Source organism: Ochotona princeps, chromosome 14 (genome assembly GCF_030435755.1).
Source record: "Ochotona princeps isolate mOchPri1 chromosome 14, mOchPri1.hap1, whole genome shotgun sequence".
Lineage (NCBI taxonomy): Eukaryota > Metazoa > Chordata > Mammalia > Lagomorpha > Ochotonidae > Ochotona > Ochotona princeps.
In genome coordinates this window covers 8552995-8579182 of record NC_080845.1, presented here as the reverse complement: position 1 = coordinate 8579182, position 26188 = coordinate 8552995, and the positions used below count along the sequence as shown (strand labels likewise).

The 26188-nt window shown below is 41.4% G+C and overlaps 1 protein-coding gene across 3 annotated transcripts in view; it reads right to left on the bottom strand.

Annotated features, from left to right (window-relative positions):
- Positions 1–26188, bottom strand: part of STRBP (spermatid perinuclear RNA binding protein) — a 151334-nt gene that overhangs the window by 7185 nt on the left and 117961 nt on the right. For all 3 annotated transcript variants that reach the window (XR_009246678.1, XM_058672983.1, XM_058672982.1), the window contains exons 11-16: positions 18910–19002; positions 18335–18534; positions 9119–9277; positions 6157–6291; positions 5779–5919; positions 2615–2738 (exon numbers count right to left, since the gene is read on the bottom strand). Coding sequence is in view for 2 of the 3 variants with exons in the window: in XM_058672983.1 (XP_058528966.1) it covers positions 2615–2738; positions 5779–5919; positions 6157–6291; positions 9119–9277; positions 18335–18534; positions 18910–19002 (852 nt within the window). In the remaining variant the exon portion in view is untranslated. The remainder of the gene's footprint in view (positions 1–2614; positions 2739–5778; positions 5920–6156; positions 6292–9118; positions 9278–18334; positions 18535–18909; positions 19003–26188) is intronic.

The window sequence follows — 26188 nt, the reverse complement described above, 5'->3', positions numbered from 1 at the left end:
GGCATCATATGAACTTAGCAGAACATACAGGGTACCATCACCACTCACTACATATAACTTGCTAACTCACAACCATGCACATCAATTTCTGAAAGCAGGATGCTTCAAATGTCATTTTTAGGAAGCAGTGACAGAACGTCGTGCAGCTGCAAATGCCTTAAAGAGATCACACAGGCGAGGCGGGAGGGGTCTGTGATTTACTGATTGATATCTGAATCCTTAGTCTCACAGTGTCTCTGTCAGTAGTGGTGAACTTGACATGAATATCTGGTGCCAATGAAAATACAAAGGAATAGGCCCCAATGTCTTGTGTTCCTGAGAAAGGGTAACATTAGGGAAACCTAATGAGCTACGTCTTAGTGTTGTAACAAGAACCTAAAAATACTAAATTCATAAAAGCTGAATTATTCAATCTTTCCAGAAAACAACTTTAATAATACAAAACATAAAATCTCTTGGGTAAATTTAGAAAAAAAGTTGCTTTCTAAAATAAAGTGAGAAGCGCTGGTGTTGTAGCACAACACGTTAAACCACTTTCTACAAACCCAGCATCCCATGTATGTGCCAATTTGAGTCTGACTGCTCCACTTCTGATCCAACTCCCTGCTAATGGCCTAGAAAAGCAGCAAAACATGGTCCCAAAATTTGGGCACCTGTCATCCACATGGAAGGCCCGGAAGAAGCTTCTGCGGGTCTTGGTTTTGGCCTGGTCCAGCCCCAGACACTGCAATCATTTTGAGAGTGAAAAGACTGAAGATCTCTTTTTCTGTCTCTCTCTTTGTAACTCTGCCTACTTGAATAATTATTCTTTTTAAATAAAAAGAAGAGAAGGCAGCAGGACACCCAGAGCCTATCATGAACTGCCTGAATTCCAGCTTCTGGCTGCTACCCACCTAAGCAGGCAGCAATTACACAAGCACTTGGGTCTTTGCTACCCATGTGCTAACCCCAGAACTGGATGATGTTCCAGGCATCTGGGGAGAGAAGCAATGGATGGGCTATTTCATTCTCTCTCTCTCAGTCACTCAAAACAACAAAAATGAATAGTAAATTTTCTTAAAATAATAATAGAAAACAGAAAAAGGAGGCAGTAAGTAAAGCCTGCCCCCAACACCCACAGCCCCGGATCAACCCTAATCCAGCTTCCTGCTAACGCACCCTGGGGGCAGGCGCTGGGCAGAGCCTGAGCCCATAGGTGCCTGTCCCTCCTGGAGGAAGTCCATATGTACTCCTGGCTCCTCTCCTGGGCAGGGCCCAGCCCCAGCTATGGGGACAACTCAGGAATCAACACAAAAAAGATATTCCTTTTTTCTCTCCACCTGTTGCTCTGCTAGCAGTACATAAAGAAAAAGAATAAAATTTGCATGGGTCCTTCACAACAAAACAAAGATCTTTTTCATACAACCTCTCTCTCTAAAACCATTTCTCTTGATTCATTTTTCCAATCCATGTGGCCAACTGCAACTCTTCCTGAAGATCAAGACCAAACAAGACCCCCTCAATGAAGTCTCCCAAGCCTGCTGCTCACATCACAGCCTACACCACACTGCACGGCTTCCTCATCTATCTGTTTATCCTTCATCTAATGCCAAGCGTCCCCTAGGGCAGAAGCTGGTCTCCGGCACCTTTCAATGCCCAGGTCTTAACGCCTGCCTGAGACAAAGCACTCAAATGTATGGTGAATTAGCCAACTGTTTTTACTGATCAAAGTGAAAAATCACCTGAGGAATTATTTTTTTTAACTTTTTAGTCAATATTTAATTCATATAAAACTGGAGATAGTAACAACTCATGTCTTAGTATTCATGAAATCATATACATGTAAAATAAGCAGTGGCAACTGAAGATGGAGGTGTAGGACGAAGGATAAATTGCTTTAAAAAGAAAGCTGCAACAATTCAGAACTACTGAACTAACAAAACCACTTGAGCATGACCCCCGGAGCATGCCCAATATCAGGGACCCTGGGATGGCACCGGGTGGCCGTCCCCCATTCCAGGGTAGGAAGGCGGTTGGGAGGCTGGGTGTGTCCTCTCCTGTTATCGCTCCCCTTCCCCAGATAAAGGAAGACAAAAAAAGAAATGTGGAGACAGTGGTCTCATCCACTTTCCTCTAACCCTTGACCCTTCCCTCCTTAACTATGCAAACATCGTCCCCGCCCCCCCCAAAAGCTATAAATCAAATCAACTCTAGGGACAAGTAGCCAGTCATTTGATTACTGCTAGAATTCCAAGGATCTTATCAAAACCTTCTTAACGAGAGAAGAAATTTTTTGATCCACATGAGTTCTGCCAGTGCTAATAATGACTAAACCTCAGCAGTTTTCCCTGGTTATACCATCCTGCCTGCTATGTCCCCACTGAACATACGCTGTTCAAAAATCCACCCCCTCAATCTGCAGTAAGTGTTTTAGATTCTTCATTGGTAACACACATCCCTGGAACCAAGGGCCCCCAGTCATCTCCCTTCACCTCCTCAGCAGGTGCCAGGAGAAACCCCATGGCATTGTAGTCTCTTCCTCCACATCTCTGTGTACACCCAGACACCCTATGTTACCTTATAAAATGAAGGAAGCAGATGCAGGGTTTTCATTCTTAGGCAGGTTGTACCATACCTGGAGCTATGTAGCCAGGAGCAGCAGTCGCCCCAACGAAAGCTCCCCTTGTCAGAGCACCTCGTCCTCTGCCCCGAACAGCTTGGACTGCTGCGGACACGGCTGTATTCACAGCCCCCTTTGCCTGTGAAACACAGCACATTTTCATGACAAAGAGAAGCAAGAATTATCACCCTTTCACCTCCTTCATGCACAACCATGATGAGAAACTGCATGCCCACAGGAAACATTAAAAAGAGCTGCCTACAACCTTGAACCTTCCATTTTCCACAAATAAAATGATGATGCCTACTATATTGAGTTATTCTGGGGAATGTGCTGGGTACATACATAAATGTAAACAAACTCTTATCACATCTAGGTTACCCAGAAAGAGTTCATTTTCTAAATAAAATGCCAGTAGTTAATTTACAACCAAATACATTTTAAGCCTGAGACAGTCACAGACATTTGATACTAGGTCTAAAGTCATGCACCCAGAGGCAGCAAGTATCCTGCCAACAAACTACCCGGAAGTGAACAGGAACGGGAAAGGTACTAAAGCAGGGAACCAGCAATGAGATCCCAGTTCCTGATGTAAACAGCAGCCCTCAGGGAGGCCATGTGAACGCTGTGAATAGGTTCCGTGTGTGTGTGTGTGTGTGTGTGTGTGTGTGTGTACACATGCTGGTGCATCAGTAACTTTTAAAGCCTCTTTTGTTCTAAATGTCACTAGAGTGCCCATGATGGTAAATAAGAACATTCCTACTTTACTTTCTTATTTCATAGCAGGCAAAGCACAACACTGGAATGTTGTTCACACAGACCCCGTGGCCAGTCTGTGTCCAGTCTCAAATTTTATACTTATCTTTACATATGAACAGTAAACAGAAGCTAGATTTTTTTAAAAAGATTTATTTATTTTTACTGCAAAGTCAAATATAAAGAGAGGAGGAGAGACAGAAAGATCTTCCGTCCGATGGTTCACTCCCCAAGAGTCTGCAACGCCTGGAGCTGAGCCAATCCGAAGCCAGGAGCCAGGAGCTTTCCCCAGGTCTCCCACCCAGGTGCAGGGTCCCAAGGCCTTGGGCCATCCTCGACTGCTTTCCCAGGCCACAAGCAGGGAGCTGGATGGGAAGTGGAGCAGCCGGGATTAGAACCAGCGCCCATATGGGATCCCAGCACATTCAAGGTGAGGACTTTAGCTGCCAGGTCATCGTGCTGGGCCCTCAAAGTAGACTTTTTTACGGAAACAAGGCAGTGCAGTGAGGGCAGCGGAGCATGGCAGATGGCACAAGCACACATCCCCTGTGGACAAACATCCTCCTCAGGTCTTCCCTGCACAGGCTCTGCCTCTGCCATGCCCTGGCTAAGAATAGTCTCAAGGTTGTAGCTTATAGTTTGTCCTATATTCACTAAAAGATTTTAGAAAATCTAATTATTATATACATATGCAGCACTGCAACTTAAAGGCTTTCTCTCAGTAAAAATAAAACTTCATCTTAATACTCTGAATTCCAGAATTTACGTAGTGTTTATTATAGCAAATATAAGGAGTTTAAAGGAATACAAACTTCCAGATAAACACACAGACAACAGTGGAACACTGGTAGCCCTCAGAAGGAGAAGAAGCTAATTTCCCAAGGAACCTCAGAAATCCAATGGTGTCATACTCCTGGCAAGTGTCTAATACCCTCATCTGTAAAATGAGCTCCATCTACCATTCTACAATGGACTTATGCAAAGCTTATGAAAATGATCTAAACATAATGATTTACACAGACTTAAATAATGTAAGTTTATACTTATCTTAATATACTTTTCTTTCTATTACAAGAAAGTTTCCAAAGGAATACAGAGAAAGAAATGGAATGAAAAGGAAAGGTCAGGGCGGGAATGTGCTGTGGTAGGTAAGGTGCCGGAGTTCTGTAACTGAGCACAGCCCGACTCAGAGCAGCAGCCGTGAAAAAGCTGGACTTGGGTGTCAGCAAGCCATTCTGGGCGTCAGGGGAGTAAACCACCACATAGGGAACTCTCCGCTAGTCTCACAATGACCCTGTCTCTAAAACAGATTAATAAAAGCCATGATTCCAATCTCTCTAGTAAAGTTGTTTCTCCTCGCTCAAAAAAAAATTTTTTTTAATGTGCAATTTTTTCAAAACATGTTTTTCATGAGCTTCCCTGCTTGCATGTGTTTCAAAAAACTATTTTTCCCCAAAATAAATTTAGCTTGTAATTTTATTTTCCATGAACTTTTGAAGAATTCTTATATTCAAACATTATTATACCAGTTCTCTCCATGAGACAGATCATGTATTTACTTACATATCTCTTTCTCCTTTATAGTCATATCCATGGTTTATATGTACAAAGTAAGATTTAATTCATTTGAAAGGCAGAGTGACAAGAGAGAAATGAAATGAGAACCGTTCATCTCCTAGCTTACTCCCCAGCTGGTCCCAACAGCTCCTACTAAACCAGCCTGCCTGCCAGGGCTCCACCCAGGCTCCCACCAAGACCTTGCTGTTGTTTCCTAGGTGTGCTAGCTGAGAGCCAGGTCAGAAATGGAGTTGCTGGGACTTGGAGTGGCAATCTATTATGGGATGTGAGTGTACCAAGTGACTGCCTAAACTGCTATGCCAAAATGTTCACCCCTAGAAATAACTTCTTCAATGGAAGAATTTCCAATGCAAAAAGCACATAATTTAGGAGACCATCCTTCTCAAATATTTGCTCAAATGTTCTGGGCCTTTAGTGACGCTGGCATTCCCAATGCCATTAACGAAAAAGCAAACAACGTGAAGTTCCATGCTGCCTATGAAGTCAGAATAAACAATGCAAAAGGACAAAAAATGGGAAGCAAAGAAGAGCAGGCTCGGATAAGAGGCCCAAGCATTCTGGGAAGCTTTCCTAACCTGACCCAGTCATCTAATGCTGCACCTCACCAGGGATGAGCTCCACTTTTCAAATAATCGCAACACATCTCTGTTTTATATATTCAAGTATAATGTGCCCAGAAAGACAAAACTGGGAACCACTGATCAGTTACAGAGAAAGCTGCCAAATCCAACCCAAAAGGAATTTCATATACAGCTGGAGTGGCATATGGACGAAAAGCAAACTCAAGTTCTCTAAAATCTTTTTTCTTTAAAAGATACTCCAAACGTTGACTGTTTAACGCATACCTGGGGGATAATCTTCTTCTTCTTACTATTTGCTGCGTTGGGCCCAGAGAAGAGTTTCTCCAGGGCAGCCAAAGCTGCACTTGCTTTCGCCACTTTCTTATTTGGACCTGCACCCCTGAACTTCTGTCCATCGACCTCCACCTAAAATGAAGAACACTTGGCGATTATCCTGAAAGTTCTTCAATGAAGTTTTAATTTAAATGTGCACCATTCCATAGAAGATAATAAAAATTAAACAGCACCAAAAAAAAACCAAAAAACAAACAAACAAACAAACAAAAAAACAAACAAACAAAACAAAACAAAACAAAAAAAACAGGCTTAGCTTAAAACTTTTACACGTAAGATGACCTGTGAAACAGTTTCCAGGTTTCTCACCTCCATCACAAAGCGCTTGTCGTGGCTCCCCCCGGTCTCTGAGATGAGCTCATATTTGAGCCCTCTTCTCTTCTCATTGAGCTCCATGACGGGGTTTTTGCCACTTGCTGTGAGGATAGGGCCCTGAGTTCTTACCTGCAAGAAAAAGAGAACCAAGGCACAACCAAGTAAGACTTCAGAATATTAATTAATACAATTATATTGAAAAAGAAACTTCAAAGTTCCATTTTAAAAAAATCTATTTTTACTGGTTCTACCTCTGGGGGAATGTCAGGAAATTTAGTTTGTCTGTAAAGGGAATGAGAAGAGAAAACCAGTGAATTAGGAGCTAATTAGAAAGCCCCTACTGACTGATTGGCAAGCAAATGAGCTTTGACTTCACCAGGTACAACAGTCTTTGAAACAGTTTAACCTGGAAAATGACATGACCCAGTATATGCGCTTTTTTTAAAAAAAAGATTTATTTATTTTTATTACAAAGTCAGATATACAGAGAGGAGGAGAGACAAAGAGGGAGATCTTCTGTTTGTTGATTCACTCCCCAAGTGGCCGCAATGGCCGGAGCTGAGCCAATCCGAAGCCAGGAGCCAGGAGCCTCTTCCAGGTTTCCCGCATGGGTGCAGGGTCCCAAGGCTTTGGGCCATCTTCAACTGCTTTCCCAGGTCACAAGCAGGGAGCTGGATGGGAAGTGGGGCCACCGGGATTAGAACCGGCATCAATATGGGATCCTGGTGCGTTCAAGGTGAGGACTTTAGCCACTAGGCCACTACGCTAGGCTCCAGATGTATGTTCTTAAAAAATCATTCTAGTAGGGACTGAAAGAACTGAGTTGAGGAAGGAAGTAATTAAAAATAGGGAATAAAAATAGACTGTGAATTATAATTTTGAGGAAAACTGAAAAAAATTGAGCATCTTTTGAGGTCAGAGATAATGTATCTAATTCTACCACAATGACTGTTCAAGAAATGCTGAACAAACAAAACAAATGCCTCAAAATATCATCTGTATAAACCTAATTGACATCAAAACCATCTTAGTGACAAAGTATGCTCATTTGTTACGTTGCTAATAATCTAAAAATAAAACAATGGTTAGTTTTTAAAGACAAGTATAAAAAACACTCCTAGACCTTTTCCAATAAACTTCCTTTTGTAAAGACTTTTCATAATTTATGCTTTTTAAATTTCATGGCTTCCAATCTTCATCTTAAAAAAGTAACCCTCTCTGGTTTCCAAAATCGTAATCTCTCTCACACAAATGAGCCATACCACAAAAATATCCCAAACTTAATCAGTGTCTCTGACTGTGGCTTTTAGTGAGACCCACATCACTCTCTCCCTTCCTAACTCCTTTTGCACTGGGTGTTCTGTGCCTAAAAATCAAGTAGACCTGTCTCCTCCTGCAGTCAAAGCCAGCAAAACCACATGTGGCCCTGGGACCACCACCTGTGCCTGGGCCACACTCTCCGCAGCCATGCAGCTGCCCCGCACAGCAGCACACGAAGTGTCAAGCATGGCTTTCTCAGGCTTCAGTCCCCATCAGTTCTCTCCCACTGCCCCTATCACCACCCCAACCTAGCACTTTATTTCTTTAAAAGATTTATTTACTTATTTTTGGAAAATCAGATATACAGAGAGGAGGAGAGACAGGAAAATCTTTTGTCCAATGACTCACTCCCCAAGCTCAGCCAAAGCGGAGCTGATACAAAGCCAGGAGCCAAGAGCTTCTTTCAGATCTCCGACTCGGGTGTAGGGTCTCAAGGATTTAGGCAGTCCCTGACTGCTTTTCCAGGCCTCAAGAAGCGAATTGGATGGGAAGCAGGGCTGCTAGGATTAGAACCAGCACCCAAATGGGATCCCGGCACGTGGAAGTCAAGGACTTCAGCCACTTGCCTACGGTGCCAGGCCCCAAACATTTATTTCTATGACTCCAGGTCCATATACATGCCATTCCTTTGGTCCATAATACCTACTTTGTAACTCTCCCCATCAAACAGAACTTCTTTAAAATCTCACTCACACTGTATGCTCCTTTGTTTTTATATGACTGTGTGAGTGCTGTGACAGTCTCACAACCCCTTCTTCCTGTGAGCACTCCCATTATTACACTCATTCTGCTGTTCATGCTTCATTATAATTCAGTATAAATATGTCTTTTGATGTTTTGAGTCTGGAAGCATGTTCAGGCTATGGACATACTTTTTGCTGTACCTGACTCTTCTTGACTTATAAGATGGAAAAAAATTGTTACTTATATTCTTAATATTCTGACAAATGTAAAGCATTTAAAACTTTTTTAAGCTCTTGCTGTGACTTGAAAGTCCATTTTCATTACATAGAATGCAGAAAGTGAGAGTTCTGTGAAATCTTCCATGTGCACTATGTCCTCAGTACCTTGATTCTGTCCCATTCTAATACGGGTGGCCTTGGCTCACAGGACAGGACAAAGAATTCCAACGCACACAGTGACTCAACCTCAAGGGTGAACCAAGTAAATAATGACCCAGGGTGGCCCCCATCAAATCTCCACAGTTTATATACAAACTAAATAATCCCAAATTTCCTCCATTCAATCTTTTGGTTTTGTACCATCTGACATTGTTAGTATGCTTAAACAACGTAACTGTAAAACACTGTAAGTAGCTCCCATGTCCAGCAAAAATGCAATGATAGTGAAATTAAGATACTCAAGTGTTCTTCTATTGAAAATGTTTACATGTACATTTATTTTCAGTTAAGTAAAAAAAGTAAGCTATAAAATCACATAAGAACATAACTGCTATCATAAAAATATTTATTAAGTAAAGCTGGATGGAAAAAAGCCAACATATTAATAGCCTGCCTCTGGGATGTGTGATTTGCATATGCTTTTGCTCTTCATCTATTGTTTTTCTAAACCTCACAAATTGTCTACAATACATAAAATTAACTTTTGTTCTATGAAAAAAATCATGTGATCCTACCTCTAAGGTACTGGAGGTTTCAGTTGCAGAATTTCCAGTATTATTGCTTGAGTTTGAAGACACTGTTTCGTTTTTACTTTCATTATCTGATTTTTCATCAGAACTCATACATTCAATGTCTGCATCAAAGCCTGTTGGGTATCCCATTGCCTGTAACACCTGTACAAATAACAACAAAACACTATTTTATTCAAGCACCAGAGCCCCCAGAGAATATGAGAAATACTGAGAATAACAGTTTCAAATTCGTAACATTTGGCTGCAGGTAGAAAAAATTGTCAACTTTAACCAATGGAATGATCAAGAGAGTTAAACAGCACACTGTATCAAACAGCTTAGGGTCTAAACTCCTAACTCTTCTCTGGTTCTCAGTCTTCTAAACTGCCAAACAGGAAGAACAGACCAACAGAACACAAAATTCTAGAATTTAATCAACTGCGGCAAGTCAGCTCCAAAAAAAAATTTTTTTAAAACTTCTGAACCATTTTGCCTGTTATTACAAAACAACATCTAAAGCTTTTGCATCAATTCACACCATAATCAAGACTTGAGGCGCTGGCCTTGTGGCAGGGCAAATTAAGCCACTGACAGGAAAGTCAGCATCCCATGAGCATTGGTTCAAGTCCTGGCTGTCCCAGTTCTGATCCAACTCCTTGCTAACAGGCCTAGGAAAGCAGCAGAGAATGGCTCAAGACCTTGGGCATCTATCACCCACACTGGGTGTCAGGGATGGAGAGTTGCTGGCTCCGGGCTTTAACCTGGCCCAGCCCTGGCTGTTGTAGCCATTTGGGGAATGAACTAGCAGATGGACAATTTCTTTCAAATAAATAAATAGATCTTACAAAAAAAATATTTTAAAGAAAAGATTCAGTGGCTAGGTTTATTTCTGAGTTCTGTCCTCTTCTCTCAAAGCCTGATGACTTGTAGCTGCCTCCAATGTTCAAGCGTCTTGTATGTCCTTTCACACTTTAAAGATTTATTTTTATTACAAAGTCAGACATACAGAGAAGAGGAGAGATAGAGAGGAAGATCTTCCATCTGATGATTCACTCCCCAAGTGAGCCGCAACGGGCCGATGCGTGGCGATCCAATGCCGGGAACCTGGAACCTCTTCCGGGTCTTCCACATGGGTGCAGGGTCCCAATGCATTGGGCCATCCTCAACTGCTTTCCCAGGCCACAAGCAGGGAGCTGGATGGGAAGTGGAGCTGCCGGGATTAGAACTGGCGCCCATACGGGATTCCGGCACGTTCAAGGGGAGGATTTTAGCCACTAGGCCACGCCGCCAGGCCCGTCCTTTCACACTTTAAACAAATGTGACAATGAGTATGTACACATGCCCGCATACACAAGTGTACATGCATGTGTCTTTAAGCTCCTCTTTTCCAGTTAACACTGCTTTGTAGATGCTCTCAAAGGAATCCACTCACTAGCATCTTTATTAGTAATTAAAGTTTCACATCAAAGAACAATACTGACACAAGGCATCCTGCATTCAGAATTTTTCTAATATAAATGTGGTGGTACTCCAAGGCGGAGTGGGAGAGAGAAGGCGCCTAAGTAAGAAGAGCTCTGTACCAAGAGATCTCGAAATTAATTCACCCAATTTATATCGACAGAACTTGGCATTCTCATCATAAATAAATTGTATTTATTTGGGAGTACAGCCAATAACCCTTTTTTAACATCTTGAGTTCTAACAGTATTCATATAGTACTTTAAGTACACGAGCATCATTTAGTTAGACCTTAATGAATATTTTACAAGAAAACACCTTTCTCATCTGTCTCGAGTCCTGTAAATGCGTTCTTGCTGAGAAATGTCATCTCAGGGAATTGCTACCAATCTGGAATCAATACCAAGTAAGACAAGCATCACAAATAAATTCAATTTGTGTATTCAAATAAAAATTAAAGATTCATAATTTTCCAACTTCACATAGACAATTAAGATAATTTAAAATGAATTACTTCTATCTCTGCCCTTTCTGCATACATCAGACTCATTTATTTACTGTGCTTATTGTAGCAACATATCCCACTACATTTAGAAAAAGTTTATATAATTGCCAAGCTGTTTCAAGGGATATAATATTGATCATCTGGTATTACTAACAAAAAATCTCAAGCTAAGTCATTTTTTTTATAAACACAAGAATATACTAGGGGGCCCGGAGGCGTGGCCTAGCGGCTAAAGTCCTCCCCTTGAACGTGCCGGGATCCCATATGGGCGCCGGTTCTAATCCCGGCAGCTCCACTTCCCATCCAGCTCTCTGCTTGTGGCCTGGGAAAGCAGTTGAAGATGGCCCAATGCATTGGGACCCTGCACCCATGTGGAAGACCCGGAAGAGGTTCCAGGTTCCCGGCATCGCATCGGCGCGCATCGGCCCGTTGCGGCTCACTTGGGGAGTGAATCATCAGATGGAAGATCTTCCTGTCTCTTCTCTCTGTATATCTGACTTTGTAATAAAATAAATAAATCTTTAAAAAAAAAAAAAAAAAGAATATACTAGGAACTTCAAGACTTCAAAGTAGAAGGCCCTCTGGCCTCTAGAACCAAGGCGCTCTCCCCTGACCACCCTCTAGAACCAAGGTGCTCTCCCCTGACCACCCTCTAGAACCAAGGCGCTCTCTCCTGACCACCCTCTAGAACCAAGGTGCTCTCCCCTGACCAACCTGTAGAACCAAGGCACTCTCCCCTGAAAGATCTCCTGACAGATCTTCCAGGTTGCAACTTGGGTAACTAGGTCCCAACCATGGACCGTGTCCTCAAGCACCCAGCTGTAGACAAAACCAAAACTGTTTTGGCCACAATCTGCTACACACATACCTAATCCTCCTCAATATCTAATGAAATACTTTCCTCTTTTCTTTTCATCCCCCAGAATGATCACTCTGGCAGGACTTCCAGAAGAACACACAAAAGGACTCCACATTCCAGCCCTACACTTAAGAAAAACAAACAAAAGTATGCATGGATTCTGAAGGACAGTAACCTGATCTTGTAAGATTCTGAGGGAAAGTGACCGTGACCGCTCCAAGATCATTTCTAAAGAGTATTATCTCCTTTTAGCTCTTCATGGATCAAGGATGAGGGGCCATCACAGGACAAAGAATTGGAAAAGGGGTGGATGTTGTGGTAGGATAGGTTAAGGTGTTGCTTGGAACACTTCCAACTCACTGCAGTCCTGGCTCTTCTGCAGCTAACCCAGCTTCCTGCTAAGCCTGGTAAGAGGCAGCACAAGGCTCAAATGCTTGGGCGCCAACCTCTCCCACATGCAGACAGGAATGCAGTGTGAGGTGCTGGCTGCAGTTCCAGCCTAGCTGGTCAGGCACTGAGAAGTCAGCCAGCAGCTCAAAGACCTTTCTCTCTGCCTCCCTGTTCCCCATCAACCTGCCTTTCAAGCCATGAAAATAGTTTAAACAAAAAAGAACTGGGAGAAGAACGAAAAGACTGGCCACTAATCTTCAGAATTTTAGGGTACCTCTTGCTGTGTAGCCAGACCAGACTGATGAAGCAGGAACTGATTTTGTCCTGTTCTGATTTTTTGAAATTGTATTTGATTCTCTAGTGTGACTTACCTTTTTTTTCTTAACCAGGGTAGGAATGGGAGGGAAAATGGAAAGGGAGAGAACACAAAAGGAAAAGACTTCTGCCAAGGTGGCAGGATGGGGGTCTGCCAGGGAAAGGGAAGGGGGCAAGATGCAGGAGGGCCAAGAAGAGCGAAGGCAAGGGTGGCGTCATGCATCCTACTAGGTACAGGGCACCTCCTAAACTTTAAGGACTGAAAGAAATTTTATCTAATGGGACTGACTCTCGCATGCACATTAGATTGAAACTTCTCAAACTCATTTATACACAGAGCCTGTAACACTTATGGATGACAAATAAGCAACATATGCCTTACATAAACTAAGAAACCAAAATGAACCAATAAACTATTAAAAGTGTATTTTCTTTTAACCCAGTAAACTCATCTCTGTATCATAAGGGATAATCAAATAAGGTCAAAAGCAATAAAGCAGAACCATTCAAAGCAATATTTAAAGTCACATGACAATAATGAACTACCAGGCCATCACTAAAAATGAGAACGATCTTCCTGTGAACTAAACACTATTCATGATTCTATTTTAAGTGTGTACATAAAATGCACACTGTTAGATGCTATGCGATTCTCAAATCTGTAAAATCAGCTTGCTTTGAGAACTCATAATTTGTTTTAACAGGTAATAAATTACATACATCATGTATTTTCTGAATCCAAAGAGGGTTATACCCTGCCCTGTTTGTGCAAATAAGATATTTACAATAATTGAAATATTAAAAGCTAAAAATAGATGCTCACCAATTCACGTCACACTTGCAATCTCCAGGACTGGGAGTCGGCCCAGCAGGGAAACTGTGGGCACCTTTCTGGTGTATGTGAGGACCACGTGTGTGGTAGCCATGTTGGGCTGGGCCACAGCATCCATTGGTTTGTTGAAGAGATGGGGATGCATACAGAACTGACCCAGCAACTTCCTACACCCCTGTGCACGTAGGAAGATGAGGGTGAATGAGCTGGACCTCATACTGGCCAACACAAGAGTCGGGTCTGGGATCACCTCAGATAAGGTTTCTTTGGGAATCCCCAATTGAACTACTGAACTCAGAACTCCAACCATGGGGAGAATCACAGGATCTGTGACTGAACCGGACCACCTCAGTGGCTGAGATAAAGTAGTGGATGCCATACCCAGATACACATGGGGGATATGGCAGTCCATTGGTACATCTGGCACCATAGCAGAGGATGGAGAGCAGAACAAATTGGACAACTACCCCAGTCAAGCATTTTTAGCAAGTATCTGGGTAAATGGAAACTCTAAGGTAGACTTTGTCAGCCAATGGACCTTGGAAGGATCTCCCAATCCTTGGACTGGTGAGATCAACAGCATTTCAGAACTGTCTAAACCACTTGAGCAGAACCCTAGGAGCATGCTCCATATCAGGGACCCTGGAATGACAACAGGTGGCTGCCCCCCACCCCTGGGTACTGACTCAGTTGGGATGCTAGGTGTGGCTTCTCTCTTCTCTCCACCCTTACCTCAGATACAGAAACAAGAAAAAGAAACTTTGGAAACAACGGTTTCACCCACTTTCCCCTAATCCTAGACTCTTTCCGCCCTAACTCGTAGTCAAAATGGACATGCATCTTCCTCAACTATGAAAACATCAAAAATAATATTTTTTTAAAAATCAATTATTTTCTGAATCCAAAATCAGTTGTTTGTGCAAAAGAACATACAAAATATTTACACTAAATGAAAATTTTACAAGATTTTTATCATTACTGGAAAGTCAGATTTACAGAAAGAACGAGAAACAGAGAGGAAGAACTTCCATTCGCTATTTCACTACCCAAGTGGCTGCAACGCCAGAGCTGCGCCGATCTGAAGCCAGGAGGCTAGAGTTGCTTTCCCTGTCTCCCATGTGGGCGCAGGATCCCAAAGCTTTGGGCTGTCCTCGACTGATTTCCTAGGCCACAAGCAGGGAGCTGGATGAGAAGTGGAACAGCCACTATGAACTGATGCTCATGTGGGATCCTAGTGTGTGCAAGGTGAAGATTTAGCCACTAAGCTACCACGCCGGGCCCAATAAATTAAAAGCTAAAAATAGATGCTCACCAATTCATTCACATTTGACTTCTCAGAGAGCTCATGTCAAAATTTGGAGGTTTTTTTCAGTGCTTTCTGGATTTTGGAATTGCGGTATAAAAAAATGTGTTCAATGTTTCAAAAAACGTTATTTCCAGGTTTTAGAATGATGCATCTCTCATTTTCTAAACTGCTTATAACATATATGTATATATACATTTATATACATATATTTGTTTAAAAACTTTCAAAAAAATCAGATGTATATGGAACAGGCAGGGCAGCACAACAGACTAATCCTCCACCTATGGCACTGACATCCCATAGGGCACGGGTTCTATTCCCGGCTGATCCACTTCCAATCCAGCTCACTGCTAATGGCCTGGAAAAGCAGGGGAGTGAATGGCCTAAGGCCTTGGGCACTTATGTGCCTTTAGGAGACCCAGAAAAAAATTCTTGGCTGCCAGTTTCAGACCAGCTCAGCTTTAGTCACTGTAGCCATTTGGGGCCACTGTATATGTGCGCGTGTGTATGTCTGTCTCTGTCTGTGTAGCTTTCAAGAAATAAATCTAAAACAGATAAATAAATCAGATGTGCGATAAAAACTATGGGGAGACCTTGTGAAGAACTATCTGCCTTAATAGAAAAAAAGCAAATTCCGGAATATAACTACCTAGTATGGAAACCCATACTACGTTACTCCTTAATGATATCCAGGCAGTAAAAGCCTTCATATCAAATAACTGACTACAACTCCTAAACCAAATACAGGATCCACAGGGAGATTTTCAAATTGTGAATGTTGGCTGGCTCTGATACTTAATTCACTCAGTTGGACTAGATCCAAATTCCAGTTTATCCCCTTTTCAACAATGGTAAGGCAAATCCCCACTCTTTACAACTCTCAGATTACACGTTAATTGTAAAATCTAACCAAACTACAACTAAATAAACGACTGCTGGCCATCGCCCCATATCTGATTACCTATCTTCCAGGCGTCTGTCAGGGAGTTTCACTCCAGCTTACAGACTCCCAATGTTAAACAAATACTAAACTGAACAAAAACCAGTATGCACGGGGCGGTATGATACCATAGTGGCTGCAGTCCTCGCCTTCTGCGTGCCAGGATCGCATATGGTCACCAGTTCTAATCCTGGCAGCCCTGCTTCCCATCCAGCTCCCTGCTTGTGGCCTGGGAAAGCAGTCGAAAACAGCCTTGGGACCCTGCACCCGTGTGGGAGACCTGGAAGAAGCTCCTGGCTCCTGGCTTTGGATTGGCTCAGCTCCAGCCATTGCGGCCGTTTGGGGAGTGAACCATCAGAAGAGTTTTCTGTCTCTCCTCCTCTATATATACGACTTTCCAATAAAAATAAATAAATCTTTTTTAAAAATTAAAAAAAATAATCACAATCAAAAAGCATAATCTCAGTTCCAGTATATTATAGAAATACATAGCTACATCAAAAGCAAAGTTAGTATCTAAAATCTTATTGAAAAATTTGCCACTCTACTGACTGCCACAGACTTGATTGAATGACAATGTGTTTTGAGGACAGTTGCCTATATAACACGATTATGAGGGAAAAAAATGTCCATAAATGTCTCCTTGCATCACAGATGCGCCATTAACAGGTATCCCCGATAGCCCTTTTTGTGACGGCCTGCCCAAGGAGGAAGGCCTATCTACCTAATCTTTATACAAAAACAACCGTTGACTCACATCATCAACTGTTCGGATTTCATAGACTGTAAACTGTGACTCACACAAACTTTTTGTGTCCAGTGCTATAAAACTTAGCTCTAAACCTGAGATTCATTCTCAGTTACTATATTTTTAGCCTTATTCTTAGACTCACATTTTTTCTTCATTCTGGGTTTTTCTTTTCTAACTTGTAATTCTTCTTTCACTACTGACCCTTTATATGTACACAGTAAACTGCTTATCTAGGCTTCCCACATGAGTGGGAGCTTCCCCTGCTGTCTCTCAGCACATGCATCAGCAGGAAGCTGGAGTGGGGAGCAGAGCTAGGACTTCATCCATGCACTATGGTTTCAGATGCACGCATCCCAGATGAAAAGCTGCACCAGACGCCTGCCCTCTGCACTGATCTCATCACTCCATGGCATGCTTGACGGCTGTGCATTCTGTCTGTCTCTGGGTCATACCAACACCAGAAAACGAGCTCGGGGGGATGGCTACTTTGCTTGCTGCCACATCCCTAATATGTCTGTATTACATTCCATTATTGTTTACATTCCTCAGTAAACTACAGTCTTTTTGCTTTTTATTAGTTAAATGTACAAGGTGAAGTATTTAAGCCTTTGATTTAATATAAATTAAAAGTATGTTATCAACAAAAATATATGAGAGAAAGAGGGAGATGGAACAGAGGAGGAAATATTAATAAATTCCTAGAATTGTTACTGATGAGCTATATTCAATCTGTTAAAAACTGAAAATAATTTTTAAATTGTTTTCAAAAGACAATGAAAACGAACCAATGATATTCTATAGCATAATCTGTTACATAACAAAATTTTTCTTAAATGAAAACCAATCTTAAGTCTAAGCAATCTTTTTTTTTTTAAAAGATTATTTATTTTATTACAAAGTCAGTTATACAGAGAGAGGAGGAGAGACAGAGAAGAAGATCCTTCGTCCGATGATTCACTCCCCAAGTGAGCTGCAACGGGCCGGTGCGCTGCACCGATGCCAGGAACCAGGAACCTCCTCCGGGTCTCCCACATGGGTGCAGGGTCCCAAAGCCTTGGGCCGTCCTCGACTGCTTTCCCATGCCACAAGCAGGGAGCTGGATGGGAAGTGGAGCTGCCAGGATTAGAAATGGCGCCCATATGGGATCCTGGTGTGTTCAGGGTGAGGACTTCAGCCGCTAGGCCACGCCGCCGGGCCCAATTAATAGTATTTTCAAGATTTTGATAACATTACCTCTAGATCATAAAATTACCTTTTCCATTGTAAAATAATTTATTTTGGAAAATGCAAAAAAGACTAAACAAAAGCTTTTCAGTTGAGTATTTTTGAGAGAAAGATCATCCATATTTATATATAGTGTTTTGGTTTATTTTCTCAAATGATTGGAATTGTTAGTACATTTGACCTCTTACAGACTAATGGAGAGTATGTTAAAGATTGCTTAGGCTTGGGCCCAGCGTCGTGGCCTAGCGGCTAAAGTCCTCGCCTTGAGCGCCCCGGGATCCCAAATGGGCGCCAGTTCTAATCCCGGCAGCTCCACTTTCCTTCCAGCTCCCTGCTTGTGGCCTGGGAAAGCAGTCAAGGACGGCCCAATGCATTGGGACCCTGCACCCATGTGGGAGACCCGGAAGAGGTTCCAGGTTCCCGGCATTGGATCGCCACGCATCGGCCCGTTGCGGCTCACTTGGGGAGTGAATCATCGGACGGAAGATCTTCCTCTCTGTCTCTCCTCCTCTGTGTATATCTGGCTGTAATAAAAAAATGAATAAATCTTTAAAAAAAAAAATACTATTAATTTACTATAAGAAAACAAGAACTAGAAAATGAAATGGAAAATAAGGCATTGATAAACAAACACTATACCTTCACTGCTACATGAAGCTTGGCTGTCTTCTTGGATGGCCCTGACGCTTCGTACGTTGTGCCATCCACATCTACAGACATCGTGAAGACCGGAGCGTGGACAGGGCCTGACTGAGACAGAAGCTTGTACTGAAGCCCAGGCCTGATCTGGTTCAGCCTCATCAGTGCGTTCATAAGGTCGATTGCTTTACTGTCCAGAACTGTTGATAAGAAAGGAACGAGAACAGAAGCCAAGTAAAGAAAATAATTTTGCTTTAATCTATGCATTTATAAGTTTCACTTTATGAATAACAAACATAAAATCACCAAATTAATTTTATAAATGAGAATTTAAAAACATATATACAAATAACTTATACATGCTAATGTTATAAAACAATATACATTACTTTTCATTTATCAACATTACTGTAACTTAAACAATGAAGCTTGGGCACACAAGACACTTAGTCAATTACCAGTTTCTTAAGTAAGCTATACTCTTAAGGACCAGTTCAAATCAATCAAACTCTTCACTATTTTCCAATGTGAGGCTATAAATTTCACATTTGTAAAAAAATAAAAGTTTTACACACTTTTCCTTAGGTTTCGTTTCATCTTCTTATTGGGATCTTTATCATCCCCCAATCCATCTTCAAAAGGCCTCTTTAGAGCTGAAGAGCCAGCACCTAAAAAGATGTGCTTGATTAGTTGTCAATAATCATACTGACTCTACCCAAATGTGTCTAGTATGTTTAAGTGGGAAATCTGTTCAATGACCATTTAACTTATCATATTTGAAACTTAGAAAAGGCAACTATACTGCATTCTTTCTTCGAATTATTTCCACTTCTAACATTTATTTTCCAAATTATTCTCTCTCTCTCTCTCACACACAAACCCCTATGCACATCTTATGGCCTCAATCGTGTGTGTATGTGTGTGTAACAGTTTTGTTTTTAGTTTTCTGGGATGATGTAACACAAAGCTATCAGCTTGATTTAAAATCTTCTTATTTCTGGCTTTGCTCCATCTATAGCTCTGTAACTTAATTTAGAACATCTCAGAATTTTTCATCTCCCCCAATACTCCCTTTTTTGTTGTTGTTTTTAAACAATATATTTTGAACTTATATGACAATAAAAAGGTTCATTACTGCATAGGAGAAAAAGTGTATCAAGCAAAAAGAAAACAGTCCAGTGGGAATAGAGACAATACAAACAATAACTGAATGGAACAATGAGAACTTCACCTACTCTAGAGTTTACTTAAAGTTCACCTTCCATCTTCTTTCCTATCAACATTGTAAAAGAGTTTCCATGGCCTTAAGAAACATAAAGCACCACAAATTTCATTGCTGTGTGTGTGTGTAAGTATGTGCATTCTTTAAGTGTTCTCTGAAAATCAAACATTACTTGGCCTCTGTTTTGTATATTCATCAAATATTTTAACAAAAGATTTTAATATGGATCAATTTCTTGGATAAAACTTAAGCATAAGGAAGGACCACTTTACCAAGTTGAAAGAAAATCAAAGAAAAACTCATCATTTGAATGGATTGCATTCCATGCTCTTGGTTTCAACCTAATCCAGCCTTGGCTATTGTGAGCACTTGGGAAATGAACTAGCAGGATGAAGATCTTTCTCTTTTTCTCTCCCTTCAAAGAAATGAAAGTAATCACTTTTTAAAAATCTTGGTTATTGGGCCCGGCACCGTGGCCTAGCGGCTAAAGTCCTTGCCTTGAAAGCCCAGGGATCCCATATGGGCGCCGGTTCTAATCCCGGCAGCTCCACTTCCCATCCAGCTCCCTGCTTGTGGCCTGGGAAAGCAGTCGAGGACGGCCCAAAGATTTGGGACCCTGCACCCGTGTGGGAGGCCCGGAAGAGGTTCCTGGTTCCCGGCATCGAATCGGCGCGCACCGGCCCGTTGCAGCTCACTTGGGGAGTGAAACATCAGACGGAAGATCTTCCTCTCTGTCTCTCCTCTACTCTGTATATCCAGTTTTCCAATAATAATAAATCTTTTAAAAAAAAAATCTTGGTTATTTTTATTGTAAAGGCAGATGTGCAGAGAGCAGGAAGGACAGAGAGAAAGATTTTCCATCTGCTGGTTGACTCCCCAAGTGTCTGCAAGAATTGGACTTATGCCATCCTCAGCTGCTTTTCCAGCCAAAAGAAGGCAACTAGATGGGAAATGGAGCAGCTGGAACACAAATCAATGCCCATATGGGATGCCAGTGATTATCAGTTAAACCAGAGCACCAGCTCCAACTATATATTTTGATCATAAACATTTATTTTTATTAGAAAAGCAGATTTACAAAGAGTATGATTAGAAAGATCTTCCATCCACTGGTTAACTCCCCAAAAGATCTCTAATTCCTGGGGGTAAATGCTGACTTTGGCATTTGCTTGGGTCACTACTTGCCACTCAGATCAATCACTCTCAATGTTCGCTTCAGAAAAGATCTCCACAAGACTGTGTTTCTCTTCACTACAGGAAACTGTGAGTGGGAGAATGTAGTCTGTGAAGTTAAAGGACTAGGCGTTTTCAATCAATGTTCCTCTCACTATGCTACAGTAAAAGTATCTCTCTGATTGGCTGGAAATTACATAATTGGTTTAATGTTCCCTAAATTCTCCAGCAACATGAATAGAGTTCCTCCGATTAGAGGTCATAATATCATCCTAGCATTGGAAAAGAGGGGAAAATGGGGGGAAGCTAATCCTAAAAGTAATATTTTAAACAGGAGAGAGTTTGGTTTATAAAAACAAGTAGTTATACCCTTTATAATGCCAAGCAATATAAACTCATCATTTTTGAAGTCTATGATTTTTTTCACTATTCCAAATACCTAGTATTAATCTATTTAACCCATACAGGCACCATATGAATCCAGTATTTTATAACCTCCAATACACCAACTTTATTTGTCAATAAAACAAATCTTAATTCAGCACTTAACTATACGCAGGACAATTTCAGCCATCAGACACACAACACACAATAAACCAATCACTATCCTCAAATTACTGCATACTCTATGGTAAGGAGTAAGAGAAGTTAAGAGGAAGCAGATAAGAACATCTGATAACTGTTGCTCCTTAGAAAAGTCAGAGAGGGGCCTGGCGCAGTGGCCTAGTGTCTCAAGTCCTCGCATTCAATGTGCCAGGAACCCATATTGGCGCCGGTTCTAATCCCGGCAGCTCCACTTCCCATCCAGCTCCCTGCTTGTGACCTGGGAAAGCAGTCGAGGATGGCCCAAAGCCTTGGGAAGTTGCACCCGTTTAGGAGACCTGGAGCAGGTTCCTGGATCCTGGCTTCGGAATCGGCGCAGCGCCAGCCGCTGCAGGCACTTGGGGAGTGAATCAACAAACAGAACATCTCCCTCCTTGTCTCTCCTCTACTCTGTATATCTGACTTTGCAATAAAAATAAATCTTAGGGGTGGGAGAACCCAAGTATCTATGTAACTGTGTCACATAATACAATGTAATTAATGAAGTTAAATAAAAAAAAAAAATAAATCTTAAAAAAAAAAAGGTCAGAGAGGTAACACTGATGAGAGAGATGCATAAAGATCTGATAAAGACCAGAGAACATAAAAGAAAGCCAACTATTTAAGCATTTGGGGAAAGAGTCCCAGGCAGAGAAACGAACTACGGACAGCCCAGCTTCCCATCTAGCTCCCTGCCTGTGGCTTGGGAAAGCAGTCGAGGACGGCTCAAAGCCTTGGAACCCTGCACCCACGTGGAGACCTGGAAGAAGCTCCTGGCTCTGGATCTGCATAGTTCTGGCCATTGCGGTCACTTGGGGAGTGAATTAGCATATGGAAGATCTTCTTCTCTGTCTCTCCTCCTCTCTGTATATCTGACTTTCCAATAAAAAATAAATATTAAAAAGAAAGGACTGAGTAATTGCAGTGTCATGAACAAGGACAGGATACTAGTAGAACATGAGATCAGCCAAGTCATTCAAACCTAATGCCACTGGCTTACAAAATATCAAGATCCCATATCCACCATAACAAAGTGAGCAAGCTGAAAAAGCTTTCTAGAGCAGGGAGAAGACCTAAGCAAATACAGAATAAATATCGCAGAGAAGGAACAATCACAGAATCTACATCTCAGAGCTGAGAAAAACCCTACAATGAGGGTTTTCTCCAGGGCCATCAATCTGTTTCCATGTTTCTTTCCTTCCTTCCTTCCCTCCCTCCCTCCTTCCTTCCCTTCTTCTTTCTCTCTCTCTCTCTTCCTCCCTCCCTCCCTTCCTTCCATTTCTCTTTTTTTCTTTCTTTAACTTTATTTATTTTCTTGGAAACTCAGGTCCAAAGAGTGAAAGATCTTCCACCCACTGGATGAGCAAGTGGAGCCTATCTGAAGCCAGAAGCAAGAAGTGTCTTCCAGGTCTCCTGTGTGGCTGCAGGGTCCCACGTCCTTGAGTCAACCTCAGCTGCTTTCCCAGGCCACAATCAAGGAGCTGCATGGAAACTGGAGCAGCCGGGACTTGAACCAGTACCTATATGGCTTCCGGCACATGCAAGGTAAGGATTTAGCTGTTAGCTAATCTGCCAGCTCCAGGGTCATTTTAAGACCCACAAAAGGTCATAAAGAACTAACCAGAGTACTTCCAAAGGCTCCTGGGCCTCAAGGGTCCAAAACTGAAATTCAAGACCACAAAAATACTGGCGAAAATTCCACACTTTGGGTTAGTTTCCTCAAAATGAGAAACTATGGGAACAGTCTGGAGTTCACTAGGACTGAATCCCAGTTTCCAATCAGCTGAATCTTTGACTGCATGAAAATGATAGCAGATTACCAAATTCCATGGGCCATCTCTGAGGAACAAATATAGATCGCCTCTGGAGGAAGATATTTTTAACCAAAAATCAACAAACAGCAGACAACAGAAAGAGACCCAAAGGGATCCAGAAGATGAACCTTGCAAAAACAAATTTAATTAAAACTGAATTTCTGGCAGAAATATGAAATAAGAACATAATATGAGCAAAATATAAATTAGCGTATCTGCAAGAGGTAGACAGATGAAGCACCAGTTGATGGTTCAAGTACTTCAGTCTCTGCCACCCAGGAGAACTCTTGACCCTGGCTCTGGCCTGGCCCAACCCCGGCAGCTGTGGCCATGTGAGGAATAAAGAAGTGGGTGGAACATAACCTCCTCCTACTCTGTCATTCTGTCTTTCAAATAAATAAAGTAAGAAAGAAAAGTTCAGGAGAAAAATCTGCAAACAAAAATTTAAAAGTCTGACAAAATGGTAATGTAAACACTAACGGGGGTTGGTATTGTGGTGCAGTGGGTTAAGGCTGCCACTTTGGATAACAACAACCCATGCTAGAGTACCAGGTCAAGTTTACTCCTTTTCTGATCCTGTTACTGAACTCAGGAAACGGTGAGTGACTATTTCAGTATCTGACTTCTGATCAACTACCTGGGAGACACCAATGGAGTTCCTGGCTCCTAGTTTCAACGGTGCCCAGCTCTGGTTGTTGTGGCCATTTGGGGAATAAACCGACAGACAGAAGGGTGCGTATGAGTATTTGTGTATGTGTGTCTCTATCTTTCAAACAAAAATAAATAATATTAATGTCAAAAGAATGCATTCCTTAGAAGAAAACATTATGTTAATGGTATATTCAATAAGCTGGGAAATCAGAAATACTAATCTATTTCATGAAGCTTTAAAAATCTTAAATCAAAAAAAAGTAAAAACAAACCCAAAGAAGGTAAATAGGAAGAAAAACTAAATATCAAAAATCAATGATTGAACAGAAACATACCAGAAGACAATTCAAAAAAAGTTAAACGTTGAACTTTTTTCCACGATTAATAAATATGAATGATAGGATTAGAAAAAGAGAATTTGTGAAATACATTACTAAAGATACCATAAACAATAAAACGTCCATGCAGGAGGGCATTCAGCCTGGCAGCCAATGAGAAGGTTAAGACACACCTGGCCACAGCATCCTGTCTGGGTGAGAGATCCCCACTCCTCGCCTTATAACCTTCCCCACAAGGACACCACATGCCTGACGGCTTTACTGACAAATGCATCTAAATATTTACCAGAAAAATCACATTTTACAAAAACTTTCCCAACAAAGAGAAAAATACTTCCTAACTCAATTTATAAAAGCAGCATAACCTTTAAGCCAAAGCTAACAAGCATTAACACAAAGGAAAACTGTTGGCCAACCTAACACAAAAAACCCTCTACATTTGCAAATTGTCCATAACACCCCCTACAATTTCTCAGAGTAGCTTTATTTGTGAAAAATACCACCGAATAACCCATAGATACATGTAACAATTTGGACAAACTTAAGTTGGAAAGACCACATGTTGTATAATCCCATTTATCCTTGAAATGACAAAATTATAGAGACAGAGAAAACTTAGTAGTTTTGTGGGTTTAGGGATAATTAGCGGAGAGAAGTGAGTCTGACCAGAAAGAGATACCACAGGAGAGGCCTTTGTGATGACAGGATAGTTACAAAACCTTAACACGTGATAAAATGGCACAAAACTTATATACACATTGCACCAAAGTCACTTTTCTGGTTTAGATTATCATACTAAATGGATTCAGGAAGAAACTGGATAAAGAATACACAGCAGCTCTCTTACCCTCCTTATACTTGCAGTAAAGAGATTAAAGAAATAGCTCAATTCTCAACACAATTTAAAGTGCACAGGCAGGATCTGCTGTTAGGAAATATGAAAAAGAGTTTTCAATAACCATTGAAAGACAAAACAGGCAGATGAGAATACAGTTTGGATTCTAAATATTTTAATTTTGCAAAGTCTATTAGATATCTATACAGCGACTCAGAGGAAGTGATTCTGATACCTAAGCCAGAGTTCAAAGGCTGACTGTTAACAATGACTTGTAATCTGCAAAAATTTTTCGTGTACAGAAGCTATTCCAAGTCAAGAGACCAAACGAGATCCCCCAACAGTCAGTGTCAACAAAGGAAAAAGGACTGACGACTGAGTGCTAGGACACTTTTAGATCTTAGGTGAGGAAGATGAGGAAGAACAAACAAAACAACTAATTAAGACAGAAGTGGAGATAAAAGAACCAAGAGAGTAAAAAACTGGAACTCAAACGAAAAAGATTTTGTTTCAGAAAAGGTATCTGGCAAAACTAAATGTAGCTGAGGATCCAGGGCAACAGAACTTAGTCTACCAGCAGGAGAGCAAACTGGTATACACAACTTACAGGGTCACTTCCTGCCCTACAATAACTCCTACACATACATGTCAAGGCCTGTACACATGAGAGTGCTGCTAGCAGCAATACTTCCCATGGATCCAAGAACTAAAGGACCCAAATGTCCTCCAAAAGCAGAACAGGTAAACCATGGTGCCAAATTGTCATGAACGAATACTGCATACCAATTACAATGAGCAAATACAGTTATCAGCAGCAACACAGCTTTATTCCAAACAATGCTACACATAATCAAAACCGAGATTCAACTTGGTACAGCTCCATTTTATTAAGTTCCAGGAAAAGCAAACTGCTTCTGAAACTACATATAGGTGAGAAAGCTCTAACCCAATCTAGGAATGATTTTCAAAATATTAGGAGTGGTAACTCCTGGGGCAAGAAGGAAAGAATGAGAGACACATTTAAGAACACTTTCTTGGAAGCTAATAATGTTCATTACTCAACCACGGCAATCATCAAGGGATTTAATAATTTCTTTCTTAATCTGCATGTTTCTCTACATATGTGCAGTGTTTCATAAAATAAACACGTAAGAAAGAAGAGAGAATTAAGATGGAGGGATAGGGTAAGGACATGTTTACACAGATGGAGAAACATTAGCCAGTGTGAAGCAGAGAGCA